This window comes from Oryctolagus cuniculus, chromosome 7, assembly GCF_964237555.1.
Source record: "Oryctolagus cuniculus chromosome 7, mOryCun1.1, whole genome shotgun sequence".
Lineage (NCBI taxonomy): Eukaryota > Metazoa > Chordata > Mammalia > Lagomorpha > Leporidae > Oryctolagus > Oryctolagus cuniculus.
In genome coordinates this window covers 128863605-128888691 of record NC_091438.1, presented here as the reverse complement: position 1 = coordinate 128888691, position 25087 = coordinate 128863605, and the positions used below count along the sequence as shown (strand labels likewise).

The 25087-nt window shown below is 45.5% G+C and overlaps 1 protein-coding gene across 1 annotated transcript; it reads right to left on the bottom strand.

The window, feature by feature from the left end:
• Positions 1 to 8771: 8771 nt before the first annotated feature.
• Positions 8772 to 10756, bottom strand: LOC138850367 (Kruppel-like factor 18). Its single transcript, XM_070076799.1, has 2 exons — positions 9799 to 10756; positions 8772 to 8947 (listed from the first exon to the last, which is right to left on the bottom strand). The coding sequence occupies exons 1-2, from the start codon at positions 10754 to 10756 to the stop codon at positions 8772 to 8774; spliced, it is 1134 nt and encodes a 377-aa protein (XP_069932900.1).
• Positions 10757 to 25087: the final 14331 nt, after the last annotated feature.

The window sequence follows — 25087 nt, the reverse complement described above, 5'->3', positions numbered from 1 at the left end:
AGTTTTTCTAGGTCCTTGAGATGCACTGAAAGCTCATTTATTTGGTACCTTTCCAATTTCTTTATATAGGCACATATTGCTATAAACTTGCCTCTCAATACTGCTTTTGCTGTATCCCATAAGTTTTGATATGTTGTGTTGTTATCCTCATTTACTTCCAGAAAGTTTTTGATTTCTCGAATGACCCAGTGTTCATTCAGGAGCATGTTGTTCGGTCTCCATGTGTTTGCATACTTTCTAGGGATTCCTGAGTTGCTAATTTCCAGCTTCATTCCGCTGTGGTCTGAGAAGCTGCATGGTATGATTCTAATTCTTTGAAATTTGCTGAGACTTGCTTTATGGCCTAGTATGTGGTCAATCCTAGAGAAGGTTGCACGCACTGCTGAGAAGAATGTGAAGTCTTTAGATGTAGGATTGAAAGTTCTGTAGATATCTGTTAGATCCATTTGGGCAATAGTGTCGATTAAATCTGCTGTTTCCTTGTTGATCTTCTGTCCGGATGATCTGTCTATTTCTGAGAGTGGAGTATTGAAGTTCCCAGTACTATTGTATTGGAATCTAAGTCTCCCTTTAAGTCCCTTAACATATCTTTTCAATAAACTGGTGCCCTGTAATTAGGTGCGTATACATTTATAATAGTTACATCTTGCTGTTGAATTGAACCCTTAATCATTATATAGTGTCCCTCTTTGTCTCTCTTAACAGTATTTGTATTAAAGTTTATTTTGTCTGATATTAATATGGCTACACCTGCTTTTTTTTTTTTTGGTTTCTGTTGGCATGGAATATCTTTTTCCAACCTTTCACTTTCAGTCTGCGTGCATCTCTGTTGGAAAGATGTGTTTCTTGTAGGCAGCAAATAGATGGGTTTTGTTCCTTAATCCATTCAGCCAGGTTGTGCCTTTTGACTGGAGGGTTAACCATTAATGTTCAATGTGACTATTGATACGTAGTGACTTTGCCGTGCCATTTTCCCAAAGATATTTTCTAGTATATGCTTTGAGCTTCCCATGCTCTTTTACTGGTGGTTTTTCTTCCTTTACCTTCTTTCATATTGATGGCCGTGTTTCTGTGTTTCTGAGTGTAGCACATCTTTAAGTATCTTTTGCAGGGCCGGACCAGTGGCCACAAAGTCTTTCAATTTCTGTTTGCTATGAAAGGTCTTTATTTCACCTTCATTCACAAATGAGAGCTTAGCAGGATATAATATTCTGGGATGGCAATTTTTCTCTCTTAGCACCTGTGCTATGTCTTGCCATTCCCTCCTAGCCTGTAGTGTTTCTGATGAGAAGTCTGCTGTGAGTCTACTTGGAGATCCTCTGAGAGTAATCTGACGTTTCTCTCTTGCACATTTTAGGATCTTTTCTTTATGTTTCACTGTGGTAAGTTTAATTACCATGTGTCGTGGTGAGGCTCTCTTTTGGTCATGTTTATTGGGGGTTCTATGAGCTTCCTGTACTAGGATGTCTCTGTCCTTCTCCAAACCCAGAAAGTTCTCTGCTAGTATCTCACTGAAAAGGCCTTCTAATCCTTTCTCTCTCTCCATGCCTTCAGGAACTCCTAGAACTCGAATGTTGGTTTTTTTAATAGTATCCTGTAGATTCCCAACAATATTTTTTAGATTTCTAATTTCCTCTTCTTTTCTTTGGTTTGACTGTATGTTTTCCTGTGCTCCATCTTCTAAGTCCGATATTCTCTCTTCTGTTTCACTGACTCTGTTTTTTAGACTCTCTAATGTGTTTGTCATTTGATCTATTGAGCTCTTCATTTCATTTTGATTTCTCTTCACTATCACACTTTCCTGTTCTACTAGTTTCTGCGTTTCATTTTGATTCTTCCTTAAAATTTCATTTTCACGAGAGAGATTTTCAATCCAGTCCAATAAGGATTTCTGTAGTTCAAGGATTTGCTTTTGAAAACTTCTTATCATACATTTTTTGAAATCCGTATCTTGCATTTCTTCTATCTCATCATCTTCATAACCTTGGCTTGGGGTGTTTGGTTTATTTGGAGGCATCATAGTGTCATCGTTGATCTTGTTCCCTCGATTTCTGTGTTTCTTGCTTGGCATAGTTAATTCTTCTTCTGTCACTGTGTGTTTTTTATTTATTTATTTATTTATTTATTTATTTATTTTATACTATCTGTGTTAAGTGGACTGCCTGCTGTTGGAGGAGCCTTGGAGGCTTGAGATGGGTGTGGCCTGAGAGCTCTGCTTGGTTCTTCCGGGTTACGGGTGTGCAAAGGTGACACCCCCTGGTTATGCGTGGTAAATCTCTCTCTTTTTATTTATTTATTTTATTTATTTATTTATTCAGGAGGTAAGTAATACCGCACTGCACGGCTGTGCAGAATTGATGGTATTTAGCTTCCAATCTCTGGCTTCTACCCAAAGAGTCTGTGCGGGCTCTGTTTCTCCTCTGGACTCCCACTGGGTTGCCTAGGCTACTGAATCCTAGTGACTCAGTTCCTTAGCTCTCCCCTGTTGTTATGTAAATCCAGAGTGGGGGCCTGCTCTTTGTCTCTTGCTCTCCTTTGCAAGGTTGGTGGAGGGAGAAACTCGTCTGTACCAGTACCCCCCCATGTTTTTTCCTTCTCTCCTGTAGTCAGTCTGGCGAACTTTCCCGCTCCCCTCTAGATTCTGACCGCCGTTTCCCCGCCCATGTCTTGGATTACTGAGCTCACCTCTCCTTCCAGCGCCGATGTGTGGACTCGGAGCCCTGGGAGTCCCTGCTCTCTCCGCTGGTGTCTGTGTGACATCCACTCCCCTTCCTGCACTGGCGCGCAGACCCTGCGGCTCCCGCGGCTCGGCTTCCGCATGGTGGGCGACCTTGTTCTCCCAGTACATCCTCCGAGTCACAGCCACTAGATCCAGAAGAGTTTCCTCTGCAATTTTTCCCTGATCCTTTTTCTGAGGCTACCGTAACTCCACTTTTATTAACTAAATTTTCCCGGACTATCGGTGCGCGCCCTCCCTATTCCGCCATGTTGGCTCCGCCCCTCAGATGGAAAATTTCTCTGTGCCTCTGCCTCTCTGTAACTCTGCCTTTCAAATAAACAGGTCTCCTTTTTTTCTTTTTTTAAAAGTTTTTTGGGGCTGGCGCCGCAGCTCAATAGGCTAATCCTCCACCTAGAGGTGCCAGCACACTGGGTTCTAGTCCTGGTCGGTGCGCTGGATTCTTTCACGGTTGCCCCTCTTCCAGGCCAGCTCTCTGCTTGGCCGGAAGGATGTGGAGTCTGGCCCAAGTGCGTGGGCCCTGTACCCCATGGGAGACCAGGAGAAGCACCTGGCTCCTGCCATTGGATCAGCGCGGTGCACCAGCCGCAGCACGCCAGCCATGGTGGCCATTGGAGGCTGAACCAACGGCAAAAGGAAGACCTTTCTGTCTCTCTCTCTCACTATCCACTCTGCCTGTCAAAAAGAAAACGTTTTTGGGAAGTTCTTTTTGGGTATAAAATCAATAATTTATATTCTAATAATAAAATTCCCAGAACTTAAAATCCATCCTAATATTTACAAAGTTTTTTTCTTTTCTCATGTATTTATTTGAGAGGCAGAGAGATCTCCCATCCTCTGGCTTATTCTGCTAATGGCTGCAATAGCCAGAGCTGGGCCAAACCAAAGCCAGGAACCTGAAACTCAGTCTGGGTCTCCCTCATGGGTTGCAGGGACCCAAGTACTTGAGCCATCATCTTCTGCCTCCCAGGGTGCATGTTAGCAGGACACCAGGATGGAAATTGGAGCTGGGACTCCAACAAGGCCCTCTGATATGGGATGCAGATGTCTTAACCCCTGGGCCAAATGCCCACCTCACTAGTTGTCTTTTTGTCATGTAAAATACTTTTCTTTCCAAGCAGCCAATTTTACCAACTCTCCAAGAGAGTCACAGTTAGAAAGCTTTCTCTAAGTTCTGGTTATGGTTAAGAACTCACCAATTGTTTTCTACTACTTGAATGTTTCTTATTTTACTTCCAAATGCCTGTTGCACTTGGAGGTGGCTTTTGTGTATGAAATGAGGTAGAGATCTAATTCTGGCTTTGTAGTTGTCCCAGCATAATTTCTAACTGTTCACCTTTGCTTCAGTGATTTAAGTTGTCACTCTAAACATCTAGGTGCTCCCCAAACACACTTGTGTCTGTCTACTTACTGCACAGTTCTGTTAGTCTATCCATCCATCAGTTCCACAGTATTCATCGACCTTGCAGCCCAGCCCAGCTCAGTGCCCACCATCCCACAACCTTTCCAATACAGACAGTGCAGGATGCGGCCTCCCACCCTCTGCTTACCACCCAGGCTTGTCTCCCCGGATCTTCCCAACACCACAGCCCTTCCATCTCAGATACTGTGTCCCACGCCTCCTGCCCACACCAGCATGTCTGTTCTCTCCCACAGCTCTCTCTCTGCCTGGACCAGACGGATGCAGTCACAGAGAATGAAGTTCTGCACTGTTATCTTGTAAGCCACACACTACCATGTTGACTAGTAAACTAAAGCCACCCAGAGAACTGCCAGGCTCCGCCATCACCGGCCTGCCAAGCTCGCATGCAAGCTGCATCCCAGCCCAGGCGCCTTCATTCAAAGGTCTCCTTATTGGGCCCTCAGCTGAGAAACCTCCCAGGGGCCTCCACCAAGGCTTCCTTATCAACAGCCTTGGCCAAGGTACCTACCTCCTGCCATCAAACTCGCCTTCTCCACTCCTGTCATTCTCCCCTCTTCCTCCTCTCCGGCCTGCCTTCCCTAGACAAGTAGGAATCCTCCTTCAGATAGGATTCTCCTGTCTGCACTGTCACTCAGAACATTAGTGAGCCAGCCCCTCTTCTTTTTGCCTGTTGCTTTTACCATGGGGCTGCGAGTAGATATGATCATTGCTTCCAGCTTGGCTCGCTGTCCTCACTGGCCATGGCAACACCTAACTCTTGCAGACACTCATTGTGAAAACACATGTAACTTACACATATTTCTGTTTCAAAAGTTATTTATTCAAAGGGCAGAGTGACATTGTGTTTTCAGGAATTCTCTGAGACGCAGAAGCAGGACATCTCCAGGACCTCCCAGCTCTGCTTTGGTTCGGGTCTGACGTAGGGGACGCCATTTCCCCCTTGTGGTCCATCTTCTTCTCCAAAAGCATTGTCGACCACCCAATCTCAAGTGTGGTTTTGACTGTCCCTCGACGCCAGGATGGACCTGTTCTGGTTGATTCGGGAATGGTTGGAAACTGAGTTGATGTCAAGTCTTTGCCCATGTTTGAGTGACAAGGTCCAAAAAAGTGGCTCGCAGGCCCAGGCTGCCTGGAGTTTGTTAAAATCACTTGGGCCTGTTCCATGGGCATTGGCTATCCTCTCTCAGAGGTGGGCCAGCATTATCCAGTTAGGAGTTGTACTTCAGAGACTTTCAAGGATCAGGTACAATGTTCAGAAATGACCATGCAAAGTAAAAGTAATAGTCAAATGATAAATTCAGTTTGTAAAATGGTTTAAAATCATGAACCCAAGCCTGAAGGGGAACCAGCTAAATAAATCAAAGAACTGGGTGAGACTAACTGTAGACACTTAGCCGACTCTCAGCTCCCCCAGAATTTACATGAGTCTAGCCATCTTGTCTGCCTACTAGAGAATTAAGACTAATTCTGTTACCTAAGACTACCTCAGCAAAGAAATTGAGTGAGTGTGGTTGAGTGGCAACAGCCATTGAAGTTGAATCTGTACGGGCATTTAATGTAAATTTCTAGTCATATTTGCATCAGTGACAAACTAGAACTCAGATGTCCAAACAAATCTTGTTTGGCTCTTGGATCTAAGAGGGAGCTCGTGAAATGATTAGCCTGATTATGTCTTATAACACAGTCCTCTTCCTAGCTAGAGAGTGGTAGCCACATATTGGAGGAAACCAGAAGTCAGGATCCAGTCCAACATCAAGAGAGAGAATAACTCTGAAACAACAGACAGGGTTACACTCGACCAGCAGACAGACATCATTTTTCTCTAAAACACTTTTCTACAGCTTCCCCTAGTTTTACAAAAGGGAATAAGAGGTAATTTGTTTATAAAATAAATTTAGTTTCAAAAGACCCAATCTGATTATTTACACAAGTGCTTCAAAAATAGCAATTAACTACATAGGAATCTCGAATTAAAAATCTGTTGAATGGCATGGGCCTTGGGCTGAGCAGTTAAGATGCAAGTTGGGATATTCCCATCCCCTAGCAGAGTGCCTGGGCTTGAGTTCTGACTGCACCTTCAGTCCTGGCTTCCTGCTGGTGCACACCTGGGAGGCAGCAGGTGATGGCTCGAGCACTTGGGTCCCTGCCAGCCCAGGTAGCAGACCCAGGGTGAGTTTCCAGGTCCTGGCTGCAGCTCAGCCCAACCCAGGCTATCACAGGCATTCAGAGGGAGAATCAGTGGACAGAACTCCCACTGTCTGCCTTCTACATAAATAAAAATGAAAATAAACTTCTCTGGAGGCTGGGAAGCCAAACCCAGGCAGACTTCAGCCTTCCTCTGCTCTCATCCCATGTCCGTGCTCAATGCCTCAGTGACACAACCAACGTGGGTTGTTTTCTTTCTTTCTTTCTTTTTTTAATTTAAAACATTTAACAAGAGATGATTGAAGTTCACTGTTTCAAAAATCAAGTTGCAAACTTTTACTGCAAATATAAAAATGAAGTTCTTAAAACATCTCAGCTTGATCAGACAGGAAACAATTTAAAACTCTTTAAAGGTGTACTGAGAAAAACTAGGCTTTTCTTCTTAAACACATTTGTTATTACCAAAAAGGGACATCTTCAGGAAAAGATAATAAAAATCCCAAGCTGCCTTGACAATGTGCTCCAGTAATCAGGAAGGTGCAGCTCCAATTGTGTGTCCACTGCTGGGGTGGGGACAGCCGCCAGTGCTGGAGTCTCTGGCTCTGCTTTCGTTCCCGCCCCTCCTCTGGGCATCGGTGGGAACCGTGGCGGGAGGCGGCCTTGGGTCACCTGCTGGTGCTCCTCCGTCCTCTCCAGGCTGTGTTCAGTGAGGAGTGAGTCCTGCTCCCCATCCCTTGCCCATGGTCTCGCTACTCCGCCTTCTCCCACCACCTGCCCACCAGCACCTTCCATCACTTCTGCACGGGAGGGTGGGAACACCCTGGGCCATGTCTTAGGGGCTGCACCTGCAGAGGGTAGCGAGAACCCCTATGCGTGGACCTTGTGTGCAACAGTACGGGCCCCACGCCAAGGGCTGCATCCACAAGGGTTCTCCCCACGGTGCAGGCGTGTCCTCAAGGGTTCTCCCCAGTGGCAGCATGGGCAGTGTCTACAAAAGTTCTCCCCATGGTGGGGGTCGCGTCCCAAAGTGTTCTCCCCAAGGCGGGGTCCGTGTCCACACAGGTTCTCACCCACGGCGCAAGCCGAGTTCACAAGAATTCTCCCCGTGGCGGGGGATGTGTCCACAAGTGTTCTCCCCAAGGCGGGGGCCATGTCCACAAGGGTTCTCCCAAAGGCCCGACCATATCTACACGGGTTCCTGGCCGCAGCACGTTGGCCGCCTTGCCCTGGAGCTGCACCAGGGTCTGTACCCTTTGCTGCCCACACCCCAGTGTCGCCCCACACTGCCGAGACCCTCCCTGGGTAATTCTCCTTTACGCAGGCTGGGTACAAACACGCTTCCTCCGTGCTCTTCCCCTGGATGAACCAGAGCCATTTCGCACATGGAACCAGTTCACTGGGTCCACCGCTGTGAGTGCTGGGTTTTGCGATTGGATGTGGGTCTTGGCCTCGCTGCTGGCGGCTGTGGCTCCTCCCTGGCGTGAGCCTGGCGCTGCTCGGGTGCTCACGGCTCTCTGGGGTCTGCTCTCCGCTGCTGCTAACACGCTGTTTGGAATTATGCACTAGTAAAAAGAGAGAAGATTCTTATTGAACTTAGGCAAGTAAGTATATTGTCACAAAATAAGAATAGTCAGTTTCAAATTTTGACGGGACTAGACAGGGAAAAATAAAAATGTTGCCATTCTTCTCACAAGAATATTTATCGAATCGGTACAAGCTATAGATAGTTCAAGCGAAAAACTTTCCTTAAATTTAGAACACAGAACATCCTTAGAAAACCCGCATCCTTGGGTATCTGTACCCACATGGGAGACCCAAAAGCTCCTGGCTCCTGACTTCAGCTTGCCCTAGTTCCAGCCCAGGGCAGCCATTTGGGGAGTAAACCAGCAAACAGACGATTGCCTGCTGTCTCTGCTTCTCTTTTTGTAACTCTGCCTTTCAAGTATATAACATCTTTTTTAAAAAGATAAATATTAAAAACAAAGATCTTCATAGAAGCAACTTACATGGAATTACAGAGTTCTTGTTAGAGCTCTTCTAGGCGTAAGGACCTTCAGGAGTCATGACTCTGCTCTCAGACACGGAAGCACGAGGTCCCCTCCTCCATGACCTCCATGGTTTGGGTCTGATGTGACTGCACCTTGGCACGGGCAGCTTTCACGGCACAGTTTTGTAAGTACAGCCAAGATCTAGAAGGATTCATAGCACTGCTTTAAGTTACCCTGCAAGAGGGGAACAAATGAAGACTGCTTCTGATTCTATGAAGTTCTGTTTGATTCAGTTTTTGTATGAAAATCCACACATCTTAGAAAAAATAACAAATGTTTTAAAAAGCTTACCAATAATAGTAAGTATGCACCGTGTTGGCACAGTGCTGATGATCAGGAAAGCAAAAATAATAAGGGAGAAATTTTCAGCCCTATGTATTTCCTCTCGGGCTGAGGAGTTCATAGTTCTGGGTGGAAATCATCTATGGACTTTCTGATGCTGTCGCAGGTGATCAGATCGCGCAAAGCTCTTGTCGCACTTGGTACACGTGTAGGGCCGCTCCCCAGAGTGCTTCCTCTTGTGTCTGCTGAGCTCGTCCACGCGGGAGAATCTCCATGGGCATCCTTCCTCACTGCATTCATAGGGCTTCTCCCCTGCAAGAGAGACAAGGAGAGACACCTATCTCAGGGTCATGGCGGGCAGCGCTGTGGGAAGTGACCAAGAATAATAGGGTTTAGGGCACGTTGGGAGGAAGAGTCAGAGGAGAAATGCCTGGAGGGGGTGAGTAAAAAGGAGATGGAGGGACAGAGGAAAACCATGAAGGAGGAGAGGAAGAAAGGAAACGAGGAGAAGAAAGAAGAGGAACAAGAGTGAACGGAGGGCATCCAGGGCTGTTAGTTCTAGAATGGGGTCCATGAAGCCACAGTCCCCATAGAGGCAGGGTCAAGAACCTGCAGAAGGGGCCAAACATATTCCTTCCTTGTTCCATCACCTGCATACAATCCATGCACAGAACAACTCTGGCCCACGAGCAGAGCCTGTCCTAGGACTACTTTATTCACCCTGTCCTTTCTTTTTTTTTTTTTAAGAGCTATTTATTTGAAAGTCAGAGTTACACAAGAGAAAGAGAGAGAGGTCTTCAACCATTGGTTTGCTCCCTAATTGGCCACAATGGCCAGAGCCATAGTGGGTAAAGCCACTGCCTGAGACACTAGCGTCCCATATGGGCACCAGTTTGCATCCTAGCTGCTCCAACTGCGATCCAGCCACTTGCTAATGATCTAGAAAAGGCAGTGGCCCCTGCACCCATGTGGGAGACTTGGATGAAGCTCCTGGCTTTGGCCTGGCCCAGCCTTGGTCGTGGCAGCCTTCTAGCGGAGTGAACCAAGAGATGGAAGATATCAGTCTTTCCCCATCTCTCTGTAACTCTTTCTAAATAAATAAATAAATAAATAAATTTAAAAGGCTCAAAGCCCGTCAGCCCTATGTCTGGGTCCTCACTCACCTGTGTGTTTACGCTTATGGATCTGGAGGTAGGAAGACTTTGAGTAAGATTTCCCACAGTCAGGATATGTACAGACGTAAGGCTTCAAAAGCTCAGGATTCTTCGGAGGCTGAAAGCGCTGGGTCTGTAGGTTCCAATTCTGCTTTTCTAAGAGTTGTCCTTGAACCAAAGAATGACTATTGGTCATCATCTGGCCCCCATAGAGAGTCTGGTCACCAGTTGGTGAGTTCATCTGGCACACATACAGGTTCTGGTCACTAGCTAGTTTGTTCATCTGGCCCCCATAGTGGGTCTGGTCACCAGTTGGTGAATTCACCTGGCGCACATACAGGTTCTGGTCAGTAGCTGGGGTGTTCATCTGGCCCCCATACAAGGTCTGGTCCGCAGTTGGGGTGCTCATCTGACCCCCATAGAGGGTCTGGTCACCAATTGGGGCACTCATCTGACCCTCATAGTGGGTCTGGTCACCAGTCGAGTTGCTTATCTGACCCCTATAGAAACTCTGGCCACCAGTGGTGTTGCTCATCTGGGCCCCATCGAGGATCTGGTCACCACCGGGAGTCCTCCCATGCCGCTCTGTAAGAGTTGTCATCTGAGCTCCATGCAGAGTCTGGTTCTCACTGGGGGTATTGATCTGATCATCCCATGTCATCTGGATCATGCCGAGGGTCTTCAACTGGCCGTCTTCACTGGACACTGTCAGCTTGCCGGCAGTGCCAGCTGACTTCTGACCATCAGTTGGTGTCCTCTTCGGAATTTCAGTGACACCTGTCATCTGGGAGTCTGCTGTGGGTTTGTTCTGATCAAAGGTCACTTCCTGGTCTGTGAAAAGAGTCTTACTTTGGTCCTCAAGAGGCCTATCAAGGTCCGTAACAGAGGGTTGTGTGGAGTTCTGGATGAGGACGGTCCCGGGGATGTTCAGACGCTCAGAAGGCACTGTGGGGATCAAGGTCGGCATCGCCAGGCTCTGGGCTGACTCATGTTGGCTTCCCTCATCTCAGGCAGGCAGAGGCACTGCCGGTGTTTCTGCCTCTTCCTTATGTGGCTCACAGAGGTCCTGCAAATACTCCTCGATTTCCTCAAGTGTGGGAGGGGTGTACCTCTCTGTTGTTGTCTAGTAACTGAAATAGATATTCAGCTGTAGGATCCTGCACAAAAACCATTAGAAGGTCAAGAGTCTAGCCCCACTCAGATTCCATACAGCTGTCTCCCTCCCTGCTGATCTCATCCTAGTCCAGCTCTTCCCCAGCCCTCGCCTTGAAGCCTGCAATCGCCTCAACTGGCCTCACACTAGAATGGACTCCAACCAGTGCACCCTCCACACAGGGAGTAACATTTCTAAAGCACACATTCTTTTAAAATTGTTTCCTCGTGTTTTATTTAAAAGACAGAGAGACAGGGACGGAGACTCAGAGAGCACATTTTTCATCTGCTGATTTCCTCCCCAGATGCTCACAAGAGCAGAGACCGGGTCAGGTGAAAATCAGGAACCTGGAACTCAAGCTAGGCCTCCCATCTGTGTGGCAGGGACTCGAGCACTGGAGTCATCGCTGCTGCCTCCTAGGGTGTGCGTGAGCAGGAGCTGGGAATGGAAGTGGAGCCAGGACTCCAACCCAGGCATGGTGCTGTGGGATGCAGGGGTCCCACAGCACTCTGCCTGTCCTCAAAATGCAAGCTCTTCCTAAGCTATTTCTATCTACCAGTGCAGCTAGGAGTCTAGAGGAATGCTCCACTATGCCCTGCCGAGATCTCACTCCAGGGACTCTTCCAAAGATGGCCCGCCGCCCCAGACGTCTTCCTGGGATTCAATGAAGTGGATGCACTTTCTAAGATTTTTACCTCATTTCTTTTCTTTCCTATCATGACTCCAGAAGACAACTTAATCTCATGTAAGAATCCAGAGGTCCACGGAGGTGAAGTGAGTTGGCCCAGGTGGAAGACTGTTAACCACCTCTCTGGCACCCAGCAGCTTGAGCTTCCTGAGAACCTAGCAGGGACTGAACTATGTCTCCCCCAGATTCCTAGGCTGAACCCTGATCCCCAGTGTGTTGGGTCTTTGGGAAGAGATTAGGCCACGAGAGGAGAGCTCTCATGAATGAAGTGAGTGCCTTCAGGGAGGCAGAGACCAGAGTTCTTTACTTCCCCCACAGGAAGGTATAGTGAGAAGATGGCTGTCCACAAGGCAGCCAGCAAGCCCTCACCAGCCAGCGAATCTGCTGGCACCTTGAACTTGGATGTCCCACTCTCCAAAACTGTGGAGGAATAAATTTCTGTCACTTATAAGCCACCTAGTTTATGGGACTTTGTTTCAGCAGCAGAAACAGAACAGACTAAGACACATTCCAGGAAACAGCTTCAGAGGCTGAGCTAATCGTGCACCTGGCCAAAGCTTACACTTCCGTTCAAAGGGGCCATCATATACTTCCAGGCTTCCTACACTGCACACCTGCTATCCAACTTCACAGTCAGCTCCCAAAAGGCTCTAGCTTGGTAGCTTCACATTCTTCTTGCCTCTTCCCAGTTCCTGTCCTACTCTGGCCATGACAGGCCACTCAATTTTGCCACATCTCTGTCTATGCCTTGCTTGGCCCACCCCACCGAGGCCACGTTATTGCCTATCTAAGATGTTCTTTCCTAACCCTGCCATCAACCCAGGTTCTCCTGCCCTGTCCTGGCTCTCAGATCAGAGACAGCATCAGAACACCACCCCCACCCCAGGTTGTAGGCAAAACATGTGATGGGACTGCCATTGAGCACTCAAGAAGCAGGAACCACTTTCACTCGGAGGTGTGGCCAGTGCTACTATGGGGGCACACCACAAGGAGCCAGAGAATCTTTTTTTTTTAATTTGGAAAATATTGATTTGAAAGGTAGAGCAGGAAGATGGCGGAATAGTAAGGGCGCGCACCGATAGTCCGGGAAAATTTAGTTTAATAAAAGTGGAGTTACGGTAGCCTCAGAAAAAGGATCAGGAAAAAATTGCAGAGGAAACTCTTCCGGATCTAGTGGCTGTGACTCGGAGGATGTACTGGGAGAACAAGGTCGCCCACCGTGCGGAAGCCGAGCCGCGGGAGCCACAGGGTCTGCGTGCCAGTGCAGTAAGGGGAGTGGATGTCACACAGACACCAGCAGGGAGAGCAGGGATGCCCAGGGCTCCGAGTCCACACATCGGTGCTGGAAGGGGAGGTGAGCTCAGTAACCCGAGACATTGGCAGGGAAACGGTGGTCAGAATCTAGAGGGGAGCGGGAAAGTTCACCAGACTGACTACAGGAGAGAAGGAAAAAACATGGAGGGGTACTGGTACAGACGAGTTTCTCTCTCCGCCATCCTTGCAAAGGTTGCAAGGTTGCAAGGTTTGCAAGAGTTTGCAAGGTTTCCAAGAGACAAAGAGCAGGCCCCCACTCTGGATTTACATAACAACAGGGGAGAGCTAAGGAACTGAGTCACTAGGATTCAGTAGCCTAGGCAACCCAGTGAGAGTCCAGAGGAGAAACAGAGCCCGCACAGACTCTTTGGGTAGAAGCCAGAGATTGGAAGCTAAATACCATCAATTCTGCACAGCCGTGCGGTGCGGTATTACTTACCTCCTGAATAAATAAAATAAATAAATAAATAAAAAGAGATTTACCAGGCATAACCTGAGGGTGTCACCTTTGCACACCTGTAACCTGGAAGAACCAAGCAGAGCTCTCAGGCCACACCCATCTTAAGCCTCCAAGGCTCCTCCAACAGCAGGCAGTCCACTTAACACAGACATAGTATAAAATTAAAAAATAAAATAATTAAAAACAAACATACACACAGTGACGACAGAAAAATTAACTATGCCAAGCAAGAAACACAGAAATCGAGGGAACAAGATCAACGATGACACTATGATGCCTCCAAATAAACCAAACACCCCAAGCCAAGGTTATGAAGATGATGAGATAGAAAAAATGCAAGATACGGATTTCAAAAAATGTATGATAAGAAGTTTTCAAAAGCAAATCCTTGAACTACAGAAATCCTTATTGGACTGGATTGAAAATCTCTCTCATGAAAATGAAATTTTAAGGAAGAATCAAAATGAAACGCAGAAACTAGTAGAACAGGAAAATGTGATAGTGAAGAGAAATCAAAATGAAATGAAGAGCTCAATAGATCAGATGACAAACACATTAGAGAGCCTTAAAAACAGAATGGGTGAAGCAGAAGAGAGAATATCGGACTTAGAAGATGGAGCACAGGAAAACATACAGTCAAACCAAAGAAAAGAAGAGGAAATTAGAAATCTAAAAAATATTGTTGGGAATCTACAGGATACTATTAAAAAAACCAACATTCGAGTTCTAGGAGTTCCTGAAGGCATGGAGAGAGAGAAAGGATTAGAAGGCCTTTTCAGTGAGATGCTAGCAGAGAACTTTCTGGGTTTGGAGAAGGACAGAGACATCCTAGTACAGGAAGCTCATAGAACCCCCAATAAACATGACCAAAAGAGATCCTCACCACGACACGTGGTAATTAAACTTACCACAGTGAAACATAAAGAAAAGATCCTAAAATGTGCAAGAGAGAAACGTCAGATTACTCTCAGAGGATCTCCAAGTAGACTCACAGCAGACTTCTCATCAGAAACACTACAGGCTAGGAGGGAATGGCGAGACATAGCCCAAGTGCTAAGAGAGAAAAATTGCCATCCCAGAATATTATATCCTGCCAAGCTCTCATTTGTGAATGAAGGTGAAATAAAGACCTTTCATAGCAAACAGAAATTGAAAGACTTTGTGGCCACTGGTCCGGCCCTGCAAAAGATACTTAAAGATGTGCTACACTCAGAAACACAGAAACACGGCCATCAATATGAAAGAAGGTAAAGGAAGAAAAACCACCAGTAAAAGAGCATGGGAAGCTCAAAGCATATACTAGAAAATATCTTTGGGAAAATGGCACGGCAAAGACACTACGTATCAATAGTCACATTAAACATTAATGGTCTGAACTCTTCAGTTAAAAGACACCGATTGGCTGATTGGCTGAAGGAACACAACCCAACTATTTGTTGCCTACAAGAAACACATCTCTCTAACATAGATGCATGCAGACTGAAAGTGAAAGGTTAGAAAAAGATATTCCATGCTAACAGAAACCAAAAAAAGGCAGGCGTAGCCATATTAATATCAGACAAAATAAACTTTAATACAAAAACTGTTAAGAGAGACAAAGAGGGGCACTATATAATGATTAAGGGTTCAATTCAACAGCAAGATGTAACTATTATAAATGTATACGCACCTAATTACAGGGCACCGGTCGATTTAAAAGGTATGTTAAGGGACTTAAAGGGAGACTTAGATTCCAATACAATAGTACTGGGGGACTTCAATACTCCACTCTCAGAAATAGACAGATCATCCGGACAGAAGATCAACAAGGAAACAGCAGATTTAATCGACACTATTGCCCAAATGGATCTAACAGATATCTACAGAACTTTCAATCCTACATCTAAAGACTTCACATTCTTCTCAGCAGTGCATGCAACCTTCTCTAGGATTGACCACATACTAGACCATAAAGCAAGTCTCAGCAAATTTCAAAGAATTAGAATCATACCATGCAGCTTCTCAGACCACAGCGGAATGAAGCTGGAAATTAGCAACTCAGGAAACCTAGAAAGTATGCAAACACATGGAGACCGAACAACATGCTCCTGAATGAACACTGGGTCATTTAGAAATAAAGAGAAATCAAAAACTTTCTGGAAGTAAATGAGGATAAAAACACAACATATCAAAACTTACAGGATACAGCAAAAGCAGTATTGAGAGGCAAGTTTATAGCAATATGTGCCTATATAAAGAAATTGGAAAGGTACTAAATAAATGAGCTTTCAGCGCATCTCAATGACCTAGAAAAACTGCAGCAACCAAACCCAAATCTAGTAGAAGAGAAATAATTAAAATCAGAGAAGAAATTAACAGGATTAAATCCAAAAAAGCATTACAAAAAATCAGCCAAGCGAGAAGCTGGTTTTTTGAAAAAATAAACAAAATTGACACCCCATTGGCCCAACTAACTAAAAAAAGAAAAGACCCAAATCAATAAAATCAGAGATGAAAAACGAAACGTAACAACAGACACCACAGAAATAAAAAGAATCATCAGAAATCACTACAAGGACTTGTATGCCAGCAAACAGGAAAATCGATCAGAAATGGATAGATTCCTGGACACATGCAACCTACCAAAATTGAACCATGAAGACATAGAAAGCCTAAATAGACCCATAACTGAAACAGAAATGGAAACCGTAATAAAGGCCCTCCCAACAAAGAAAAGCCCAGGACCAGATGGATTCACTGCTGAATTCTACCAGACATTTAAAGAAGAACTAATCCCATTTCTTCTCAAACTATTCAGAACAATCAAAAAAGAGGGAATCCTCCCAAATTCTTTCTATGAAGCCAGCATCACCTTAATCCCTAAGCCAGAGAAAGATGCAGCACTGAAAGAAAATTACAGACCAATATCCCTGATGAACATAGACACAAAAATCCTCAATAAAATTCTCGCCAATAGAATACAACAACACATCAGAAAAATCATCCACCCAGACCAAGTGGGATTTATCCCTGGTATGCAGGGATGGTTCAACATTCGCAAATCAATCAATGTGATTCACCACATTAACAGACTGCAAAAGAAAAACCATATGATTATCTCAATTGAGGCAGAGAAAGCATTCGATAAAATTCAACACCCTTTCATGATGAAAACTCTAAGCAAATTGGGTATAGAAGGAACATTCCTCAATACAATCAAAGCAATTGATGAAAAACCCACGGCCAGCATCCTATTGAATGGGGAAAAGTTGGAAGCATTTCCACTGAGATCTGGCCCCAGATAGGGATGCCCACTCTCACCACTGCTATTTAACATGGTTCTGGAAGTTTTAGCCAGAGCCATCAGACAAGAAAAAGAAATTAAAGGAATACAAATTGAGAAGGAAGAAGTCAAACTATCCCTCTTCACAGATGATATGATTCTTTACTTAGAGGATCCAAAGAACTCTACTAAGAGACTATTGGAACTCATAGAGGAGCTTGGCAAAGTGGCAGGATATAAAATCAATGCACAAAAATCAACAGCCTTTGTATACACAAGCAGTGCCATGGCTGAGAAAGAACTGCTAAGATCAATCCCATTCACAATAGCTACAAAAACAATCAAATACCTTGGAATAAACTTAACCAAGGACGTTAAAGATCTCTACGATGAGAATTACAAAATCTTACAGAAAGAAATAGAAGAGGATACCAAAAAATGGAAAAATCTTCCATGCTCATGGATTGGAAGAATCAACATCATCAAAATGTCCATTCACCCAAAAGCCATTTATAGATTCAATGCAATTCCAATCAAGATACCAAAGACATTCTTCTCAGATCTAGAAAAAATGATGCTGAAATTCATATGGAGGCAAAAGAGATCTCGAATAGCTAAAGCAATCTTGTACAACAAAAACAAAGCTGGAGGCATCACAATACCAGATTTCAGGACATACTACGGGGCAGTTGTAATCAAAACAGCATGGTACTGGTACAGAAACAGATGGATAGACCAATGGAACAGAATAGAAACACCAGAAATCAACCCAAACATCTACAGCCAACTTATATTTGATCAAGGATCTAAAACCAATTCCTGGAGCAAGGACAGTCCATTCAATAAATGGTGCTGGGAAAACTGGATTTCCACGTGCAGAAGCATGAAGCAAGATCCCTACCTTACACCTTACACAAAAATCCATTCAACATGGATTAAAGACCTAAATCTATGACCTTACACCATCAAGTTATTAGAGAGCATTGGAGAAACCCTTCAAGATATTGGCACAGGCAAAGAGTTTCTGGAAAAGACCCCGGAGGCACAGACAGTCAAAGCCAAAATCAACTATTGGGATTGCATCAAATTGAGAAGTTTCTGTACTGCAAAAGAAACAGTCAGGAGAGTGAAGAAACAACCGACAGAATGGGAAAAATATTTGCAAACTATGCAACAGATAAAGGGTTAATAACCAGAATCTACAAAGAGATCAAGAAACTCCACAACAACAAAACCAACAACCCACTTAAGAGATGGGCCAAGGACCTCAATAGACAGTTTTCAAAAGAGGAAATCCAAATGGCCAACAGGCACATGAAAAAATGTTCAAGATCACTAGCAATCAGGGAGATGCAAATCAAAACCACAATGAGGTTTCACTTCACCCCGGTGAGAATGGCTCACATACAGAAAACTACCAACAACAGATGCTGGCGAGGATGTGGGGAAAAAGGCACACTAACCCACTGTTGGTGGGAATGCAAACTGGTCAAGCCACAGGGAAGTCAGTCTGGAGTTTGCTCAGAAACCTGAATATAACCCTACCATTCAACCCAGCCATCCCACTCCTTGGAATTTACCCAAAGGAATTTAAATTGGCAAACAAAAAAGCAGTCTGCACCCTAATGTTTATTGCAGCACAATTCACAATAGCCAAGACCTGGAACCAACTTAAATGCCCATCAACGGTAGACTGGATAAAGAAATTATGGGATGAGTACTCTTTAGAATACTATACCGCAATAAGAAACAACGAAATCCAGTCATTTGCAACAAAATGGAGGAATCTGGAACACATCATGCTCAGTGAAATAAGCCAGTCCCAAAGGGACAAATACCATATGTTCTCCCTGATCGGTGACAACTAACCGAGCACCAAAAAGGAAACCTGTGGAAGTGAAATGGACACTATGAGAAAGAGTGACTTGATCAGCATAGCCCTAACTGTTAATGAACAACTTAATACATTATCCCTCTTAGTATTTTTTTTGTCTGTTCTACTTAATATGGCTGGTTTAATTCTGTAATTATCACACAGTTATTCTTAAGTGTTGAAATTTAACTGAAATGTGATCCCTGTTAAACATAAGAGTGGGAATAAGAGAGGGAAGAGATGTACAATTTGGGACATGCTCAAGCTGACTTGCCCCAAATGGCAGAGTTAGAAACATACCAGGGGACTCCAATTCAATCCCATCAAGGAGGCATGTACCAATGCCATCTCACTAGTCCAAGTGATCAATGTCATTTCACAATTGATCATAATGAAAGGACTAAGAGTCAAAGGGAGCACATAAACAAGTTTAGTACCTGCTAACTAACCGATAGAATAAATAAAGGGGAGAGTGATCCAACATGGAAGCGAGATACACAGCAGACTCATAGAGTGGCAGATGTCCTAAACAGCACTCTGGCCTCAGAATTAGCCCTAAAGGCCTTCGGATCTGGCTGAAAAGCCCATGAGAGTACTTCAGGCATGGAAAGCCAAGACACTCTGGCAAAAAAAAAAAAAAAAAACCACACCTAAATGAAAGATCTCTGTGAGTGAGATCCCAGTGGAAAGAACAGGTCTTCAAAGAAGGAGCTACCTTTCTCTGAAGGGAAGAGAGAACCTCCACTTTGACTATGACCTTGTCTAAACAAGATAAGAGTCGGAGAACTCAAGGGGCTTCCATAGCCTTGGAAACTCATGACGGGAGCATAGGGAGATTACTGATGCCATAAACAGGAGTGTCAATTTGTAAAGTCAACAACAGGAGTCACTGTGCACTTACTCCTCATGTAGGATCTCTGTCCTTAATGTGCTGTACATTGAGATTTAATGCTATAACGAGTACCAAAACAGTATATTTCACTTTGTGTTTCTATGGGGGTACAAACTGTTGAAATCTTTACTTAATGTATACTAAACTGATCTTCTATAAAAAAAAAGAAGAAAGAAATTATCAATTCCCAACTTGACTCTCACTGGGATTAAATATGACAATAGGTCTGATCTGATTTCATCATCATTTAAAAAATCATCTATTATTTTTCATTTTATGTTTCTGTGTGGGAGCAAACTGTTGAAATCTTTACTTAATGTATGCTAAACTGATCTTCTGTATATAAAGAGAATTGAAAATGAATCTTGATGTGAATGGAAGGGGAGAGGGATTGGGAAAGGGAGGGTTGCGGGTGGGAGGGACATTATGGGGGGGAAGCCATTGTAATCCATAAGCTGTAGTTTGAAAATTTATATTCATTAAATAAAAGTTAAAAAAAAAACAAAGGTAGAATAGAACAAAGAGAGATAATCTCCCATACCTTACATGGTTGCACCAGCCAGGGCTAGGCCAGGTAGACGCCAGGAGCCAGGAACACCATCCTGGTCTCCCACATGGGCAGCAGTGGTCCACGTAGAAGAGCCATCATTCTGAGGCTTTCCCAGGCCATCAGCAGGGAGCTAGACCGGAAGTGGACAGCTGGAACTCCAACAGGCAAATAAAGCTGGAAAATTCACAAGTCTCTGGAAATTAAAGAGCACATTCTTGGGGCCTTTTTTTTTAACTTTTATTTAATGAATATAAATTTCCAAAGTACAGCTTATGGATTACAATGGCTTCCCCTCCCCCATAACTTCCTTCCCACCTACAACCCTATCCTTTCCCACTCCCTCTCCTCCATCCATTCACATCAAGATTCATTTTCAATTCTCTTTATATACAGAAAATCAATTTAGTATATATTAAGTAAAGATTTCAATAGTTTGCACCCACACAGAAACACAAAGTGAAATATACTGTTTGACTACTAGTTATAGCATGAAATCACAATGTATAGCACATTAAGGACAGAGATCCCACATGAGGAGCAAGCACACAGTGACTCCTGTTGTTGATCCAACAAATTGACACTCTAGTTTATGGTGCCAGTAACCACCCTAAGCTCCCGTCATGAGTTGCCAAGTCTTTGGAAGCCTTCCGAGTTAACCGACTCTGATCATATTTAGACAAGCTCATAGTCAAAGTGGAAGTTCTCTCCTCCATTCAGAGAAAGGCACCTCCCTCTCTCTTTTTTTTTAAGGGAAAGGTTTATTGGGGAATACCCAACAGACCGGAAAGCTGATTCCAGCCAAGACTGGGAGAAAAGTCACTCATCTTTTGTAGGTAGAGGGGTTTGAATGTAGAGAGGTTTTCAACAATTATACAGCATTAAGTGGGGAAGAGGACCATCAGTACACACAGGTTGGGAGTAGAGCCATTGGTGGTAGAGTAGAGGTTATGATTACAAAGAAATGAGGCCCAAGTGCGCTAGACAGGGTCTAGAACAAAGGACAGACTCATTATTAGAGGAGCTAGGAAAGGTGCTGTCTAGGCGACAATTAAGTTTTCTGATTGAGAGGAACTAGAACCTGACAGAAGGGGCTTGAGAGTAATCTGGTGGGCTTTAGGCCTTGGAAGTTAAGAGGCCCAGACCTATCAATCTCTCCACATGGGGACATCCTAAGGGAGGTGTGAACCTCCTAGGGGAAGGCACTCTGTTGACTTTCATTACTTAGCTGGCCTGGGAGGAGAGCTGGCCAGGTAAAGGCAGGTGGCATCTCCAACAGGAAATCTACAGTTCTGCCTGCAATGTTGCTGACCCTACTTGGCCGTCCCCTCAGCTGCGGTGGTCACTTTGGAAGCTGGGCTGAGTGAAGGGCTTTTCAGCTTAGAGCCAATAAGATCTGTGGCTCTGACCTGGGTGTCCTTCGACTCCAGGGCAGGTCATTTTCAGTGATCCAACTCTTGGCAGAGCTGCCAGGGCTCTTCACAAGCTGACTTCTGCTGCAGTCCAGGCTTACCCCATTGAAAGCCACTGCAGTGGACTGGCCTGGTGGGTCTCCTTGAGGGCAGATCACTGTACAGAACAGCCATTAATAGGCCTGCCACCCATTGCTTCTGATGCCTGGCTTTCTTATCCTCCTGGGTTTTGTTAAAGCAGACCAGAGGATGCAAGTCAAGGGACTGCCCAAGGCCCATCTCTAATCTTTGGTGGCCTAAACTACAAGTCACAGGCATGTTCTGTAGTAGTTTTCCTAAGGTAGATGATGCCCATGAGCAAAATTATATTCTCACTTTAAAACTTTCTTTCCCTCTGGTCTGAAAGGGAGGTATTATCTACTTACTGTTTACTTCACTGATGGCGAAGTAAAACTAGCTAGGAAATGATCATTTAAGCTCTTATTTTGGCTATGCTATTACAGAAAAATGCTAGCCATCTCTTTTATAAGGTCTAAAGATTAAATTGTTCGTCCTAAAGATTCCTTCATAATAGAATTAGTTTCCTACCTTGAAGAGAATAGAGAAATGAAAGAACAAGTGGGGCTTAGAATAGAGAAATGAGGGAGCAAGTCCTAGATCGCTTGCTGACAATAGCAATATCACATGAAAACTTAGCAAACAGTTTCAACCATTAGATAACAACTTAAGAAAACATTTACCAGAAGGTCCAATGCCATCTATAAATTTTAAGAATCATGTATTTGGAAACGCCTCTTAAATATCTAACATGGTGTAGTTCGTTGAACCAGTCAACTTAAGCACACACACATAAAATGTTTTTAATTTCTTCCTACCAGCAAGTTTAAAACATGATACCGAGATTCAGGTCACACGAATTAAAACGTATCTTTGATTAATTTTAGCAGCTTAAATTTACGGACACTCTTATCTATAAGCCAATTAAAATAAAACTCTTAATACAGAGTTTTATTTAATAAAAAAAAATAAAGAGCACCCTCTTATGCAAAGTAATGAATGCAAGATGAAATCACAAGAATTTGGAAAAAACTTAAGCGGTGAATGAAACCACAACCCACCATGCCGAATATTATGGAATACAACAAAAGCTGCGCCAGAGGGAAATGTCTAGCTATAAACAATATAAAGGCGACCTGCGACACGGCTCACTAGGCTAATCCTCTGCCTTGCAGTGCTGGCACACTGGGTTCTAGTTCCGGTCAGGGTGCCGGATTCTGTCCTGGTTGCCCCTCTTCCAGGCCAGCTCTCTGCTGTGTCCAGGGAGTGCAGTGGAGGATGGCCAAATACTTGGGCCCTGCACCCCATGGGAGACCAGGATAAGTACCTGGCTCCTGCCATCGGATCAGTGTGGTGCGCCAGCCGCGGTAGCCATTGGAGGGTGAAACAACGGCAAAGGAAGACCTTTCTCTCTGTGTCTCTCTGTCTCACTGTCCAATCTGCCTGTCAAAAATAAATAAATAAATAAATAAATAAAAGCAAGACAACTCCTACATCAACAACCTAACTAATGCCACCAGCGCTCCAGCTCCCTGCTCATGAGCCGGCGAAGGCAGCGGAAGGTGGCCCAAGTCCTTGGGCCCTTGCACCCATGTGGGAGCCCTGGATGGAGCCAACAGGGCCATCTGGGGAGTGAACCAGCAGACGGAAGGTCTTTGTCCCGCCCTCTCTCTCTGTACCTGTCTTTCAAATGGAAAGAAGAAAGGGAGCCAGGAAAGAAGGAAAAAGAAGAGGAAAATAGAGAAAAAGCCGAGGAACAACAAAAGGCTTTCCCGTCGCTGCCTCCCCAGTCACTGCCGCGCCTCCTGAGTAAGGGTGTCTTAACCCAGCAGCCTCCCACGCCGCCAGGCCTCACGGAATAGTCACGGCAGGCAGCTGGCTTGGAAGTGTCCTTCCACCGTCCACAGCAGAGCGCACTGAAGCCCAGGGCCGAGGCGTGGCCTGGAGACTCCTGCCGAGCAGCCAGGCCCCGGCCCCGCAGCCAGGGGACGCCAGCCCCACTGCCCTCAGCTGGCCCGCCTTCGCCTGGAGGAAGGTGTGCCCTCGGCCGGACCGGTACGTGCAAGTGCCCAGAAAGGATGGCCCGAGAGCCTGACGCGAATCGAGCGCCCTGCAGGACCCCCAACTTCGTAGGCAGCGTTGCACTGCTGGGCCCCCCACACGCCCGCCGCAGCGTTTCCAGTCCCCTCCCCACCGTGACGCTAGAACCCTGGGCTGGCGAGTGTGGACGCAGACTCACCATAGTGGATGCAGAAAGAGCCCCTGGAGCAAACAGTGCGCTCTGTGGCAGAAACACAGCAGGGCAGGCTGGAGAAGCAGGAGCGGACCACCCACCGAGGCAGCCAGAATTGACCCTGTCAGCAGCAGGAGGTGCGGCCCTCCTTTTATAGCACTAGCGGGGCGGGCCGTGTGCACACCTGCTCCAGATTGGCTCCTGGGCCTCGGCTACGCCTCCCAGGGGCGGAGCCCTGTGCTCCCGCCTCGCTTCTGCTCAGTTTCCAGCTGACACTGGATTGGTGATTAAGTCACTTGCCAAAGCAGATCTACCTGGCCTTGACCTCTGGCCTTGAGCTCCGGCCCCTCCCCCACCGCCCACCGTGAGTCTCCCATTGCAGCCCCAGGAGTGGGTTTTGTTGTGGCAGTCATCACGCGCTCCGGAAACGAAGATTGGCAAACAAGGTTTACCAGGAAATCAGAGAGCCCACAGCTGACCTCAAGCATTTTCTGTTACTATGATCAGATCCTTAATTAACCACGCTCAAGGCCACAGCCTCTGAAACCAATCAACCCTTCAGTGACAGTGGATCTCACCACCTTGACCGCGGCAGACTTAACCAAAATTACTTTGTGTGTCGGATCCTGTGGGTTCGTCAGGTCACCCTAAGAAATGCAATGCCGAGGCGGCGCTGGGGTGCAGTGTGTACAGCTGCCGCCACAGACACCTGCATTCCATATACCCATGAGTTCAGGTCCCAGTTACTCTACTTCCACTCCAGTTCCCTACTAAGGGCCTGGGGAAAGCAGTGGAAGATGGCCCACGTGTTTGGACCCTGCACCCGCGTGGGAGACCTGGAAGAAGATTCTCTCTTCGGCCTGACCCATCTTGGCCATTGCGGCAATTTGGGGAGTGAACCAGCATTGGAAGATCTCTCTCTTTCTCTCTGTAACTCTTTCAAATAAATAAATAAATCTGTAAGAAAGGAAGGAAAATGTATCTTTCTTCATTTGAAAGAGTTATATAGAGAGAAGGAGAGACGAAGAGAAAGGTCTTTCATTTGCTGGTTCACTCCCCAAGTTGCCGAGACAGCAGGCACTGTGCTGATCTGGAGCCCGGAGGCTGGAGCTTCATCCGGGTCTCCCACATGGGCACGGGGGCCCAAGCACTTGAGCCATCCTCTGCTGTTTTCCCAGGTGTGTTAGCAGGGAGCTGGATGGGAAGTGGAGCAGCTGGGACTAGAATTGGCATCTATGCTAAGCAATGGCTTAACCTGCTTCACCAAATGGCACATGCATATAAAAGGTTTCCAAAAAAAAAAAAAAAAACAAAAAACAAAAACTCTTGAGTACTAGGATCCTGTTTAAAAAAATATTCATTTATTTGAAAATCAGAGTTAGAGAGGGATAGAGAGAGAGCGGTGAT

Excerpts from the sequence above, each read along its gene's own strand:
- LOC138850367 (XM_070076799.1), bottom strand. The coding sequence starts at position 10,756 with ATGCCGACCTTGATCCCCACAGTGCCTTCTGAGCGTCTGAACATCCCC. Across the intron at positions 8,948-9,798 it reads CCATAAGCGTAAACACACAG|GGGAGAAGCCCTATGAATGC; the intron begins GTGAGTGAGGAC and ends TCTCTCTTGCAG.